We start from the raw sequence: 3,097 nt of genomic DNA, 5'->3' as shown, positions 1-3,097 counted from the left end.
ATGATGCATTGTTGTAGATTAAACTACCCAACAGTATATTTAGTAGGCAACTTTAAATGTAATAACCTTGAACATATTCAGAAGTAATGCAACATACACAGTAGTGCAGCAGTAATATTAATGCAAAACCATCCTGATGAATTATTTTTCAGAACAATACTGTATACGTTTACTTTTACTCTCAATACCTTAAGTATATTAGAGTATGCAAGATAATACTTTTACTTAAAGGATAGTTCAGCCAAAAATGAAAATTCTGCAATCATTACGTTGTCATAGCTCTAAACAATTTCTCTTTTCCTTCTTTCCCTAAATCAGACCAGACCACTATAATGCAGGATAAAGCTGAATGTGCCAGCGCTGGTCAGGTTTTTAATGGTCTTCGGCTGAGCAGGGAGGCCCTGACAGTGCTGCTGGACCTTCTGAGAAGTGAACAGCAACAGTGATGGGGTGCCACAATCCAGACCCTGGTGTTTCTTTTCTGTCTGGCCAGTGGTACATTTTTAACTTACATCACAAAAATAAACTACAGAAATTAGGTTGTTTTGATTGACAATGTGACATTTAAAAAAAGATATTGAAAAACTGCAAGCACCCATTTTTTCCCACTGCTTTCTCTTGCCTAATAGAGAATGGCTAATAAATAATCTATTTGTTAAGCATTCTCTCAAGAAGCACAACAAAGGGAAAGACTATTGCCTTATATAGTGGTTGTCTTATTGTTTGCGGGCTTTGTTTAAAAAAAACACCCTGGCTTTTAACACTTGTTTCGCTAGGTATTTGAAGAAAAAAGATTCGTTCATTTTGCTGAACGAGACTCAAAGGTCCAAGTCGGTAAAATGATCTGAACTTCCCATCACTAGTGCAAAGTGTCCATCAGATGTACACTTCATTTTCCTGGGAAACGGAGGGTGCATTTGACGTTGCTTTCGAATTACGTCAGCCTTCGTCGCGCCGCGGTGACGCAATTGGCCTTGGAATGCGGTCTTCGGAGGGTGCATCCTGAAGTGGAACAGCTTACATCGTGACGCTGTGACGCAATCACACTTCAAATGCGCACTTCCGAGTCCGCACACTTCAGTTTGGGACAGTCGCGCTGCTGTGACGCAATCGCACTTCAAATGCGCACTCAGTTTGGGACACAGCTTAAGAGAACTGCTCACCCCACGGAAGAGAGGGGCGGGGTGAGCAGTAGCTCATTAGAATTTAAATGGGTTGCTGTGAACAGAGCTGTTTTTGACAAGGTAAAAAGGGTGTTGTTTTACACTACCATTGAGATATTTTAACCAAAGTATGTTCTAGACTTTTTATGAAGACCCTAAAGAATCATACCAACTTGTGGAAAATGGGCATCTGATGTCCCCTTTAATATACCAAATCTTTTTAATCTAACATGCCAGTCTATTGGCAAGTGTCAATTCAGCCATTCATCTCATGCTCAAATAACACACTGCAAGATTATTATTATTATTATTATTTTACAATTTATTACAAATGTATTCCTCTGTATAGAACTGCACAGTGTTTAATCTTAAAAATGTAATTATGTAAAGTGTTCTCTGGTTTCATTTTTTAATGGGCTTTTGGTACCTGTAGAAATAGGAGCAGCCTCTCACTGTGTTGTGTGTGAAATGTTCCTGGGTTTTCTCGTTGCCAAAGTCCTCCAGTGGGTCCGACCAAAGCAAGTCACACATTGGTCCATATGCAGGAGGCTCTTTGAATCTGTCTAACTGGAAAGGAGAAATACACTATATACTACAGAGTACTACCATGCTAGAGTAAAGCATCATTATTTTTTTAAAGAAAAAAAAAGGACTTGAACCATTTTAGAAACCTGCTAAAAACAGCTTTTTGGGAAAAATTATTTTAAATTGTAAAAATGTATTGATAATCTTTCACCAAAACCACAGTTTTGTACATTGACAAATCACCAACATACATTTAAGTGTTACATATTTTTAGACCTGAACAGATTTGTTTAGACATAAAATATGTTTGAAATATATAAAATTCACTTTGAAGTAAACAAAACTATTTTAGGATAAAAGTTGCTTAGCAATTTCATGTGCAATTACAAAAATCTGTATATGATGGACCCTTTCTGAATATATGGTCGCACAAGAACATCTGTTTTTATTCTAGATTAAAAAGTGCATAATATGTGGCTATTAAGTACTGTACCCAGCAATGGCTTTCAAGGTTTCACAAAGTTAAAGGTAGGGTAGGTGATTTCAGAAAGGCTCGCGATAGCAAGCTAGCTTTGAAAGCAAGACCCCCACCCTCCCTGCATAAGCACGCTGAAAAGCCACACCTCCTCCAAAACACATGAAGGCGCTCAGACAGACCAGAGACTAACCTGCGACATGATGAAAGATGGCGTTGGTGGAGGATTGAATGCAGCACTGTCAGATTACCTCACGTCTCATTCACCAGTAAGAAAACATTACAGTACAAAGCGCATAATATTACAATAATAACTCCTTTCATTCTCACTGGTATACGCTGATGACGTGTCATGTCTGTGCAAACAGGGTTTGTAGAGGTATGCAAATACATATTTTGACAGGCAGGTAGGACAGCCTATTGTAATGTTCGGACCATTTTATGGTCCTACGCCTTCCACAAACGATATAAATACATATAAATAAATTTAGACTGATCATTTTACAAAACGTCCCAACTTCTCTGGAATTGGGGTTGTAGTATGTTTTAGTATTAAGGAAAATTCTGTAATGTTATGTGGTTGCTACAAAAGCATTACAGTCACTACCAAAAATGTGCAGTCACGACCGAAACATGGGATTTTTTGTCAAAAATAAAGTATACTGAATTATTAACTAAGATGTTATGATAGTTTTTGGTTCAATATATATTCAAAATAATGAATCCTTAAATTTGAAATCAGTATGATCAACTTTTTGCCTTTTACCAAGAAAGTTTGGATTCAAAATACAACAAATCTCATAAATCACACTTGAAATATTGATTTAACTCTGAAGTTATTTTAATAAAATAGCAAAAAAAAATATATTTACAATGTAGATGTAAGCAAAATCTTAATAGGTCAATATAACCCTTCTAATTAAATTATTATTAC

General features: G+C 36.5%; 1 protein-coding gene across 5 annotated transcripts in view; it reads right to left on the bottom strand.

The window, feature by feature from the left end:
• LOC107743942 (serine/threonine-protein phosphatase 2B catalytic subunit alpha isoform) overlaps positions 1-3,097 on the bottom strand; it is a 275,392-nt gene that overhangs the window by 79,252 nt on the left and 193,043 nt on the right. For all 5 annotated transcript variants that reach the window (XM_016557400.1, XM_016557402.1, XM_016557403.1 and 2 more), the window contains exon 6: positions 1,591-1,730. In XM_016557400.1, coding sequence (XP_016412886.1) covers positions 1,591-1,730 — 140 coding nt within the window. The remainder of the gene's footprint in view (positions 1-1,590; positions 1,731-3,097) is intronic.

The sequence above is a fragment of the Sinocyclocheilus rhinocerous genome, unplaced genomic scaffold (assembly GCF_001515625.1).
Source record: "Sinocyclocheilus rhinocerous isolate Xijiao unplaced genomic scaffold, SAMN03320098_v1.1 scaffold1549, whole genome shotgun sequence".
In the NCBI taxonomy this organism is placed as follows: domain Eukaryota; kingdom Metazoa; phylum Chordata; class Actinopteri; order Cypriniformes; family Cyprinidae; genus Sinocyclocheilus; species Sinocyclocheilus rhinocerous.
Note: the sequence above shows the minus strand (reverse complement) of the source record. Positions and strands in the feature narration are given on the sequence as shown.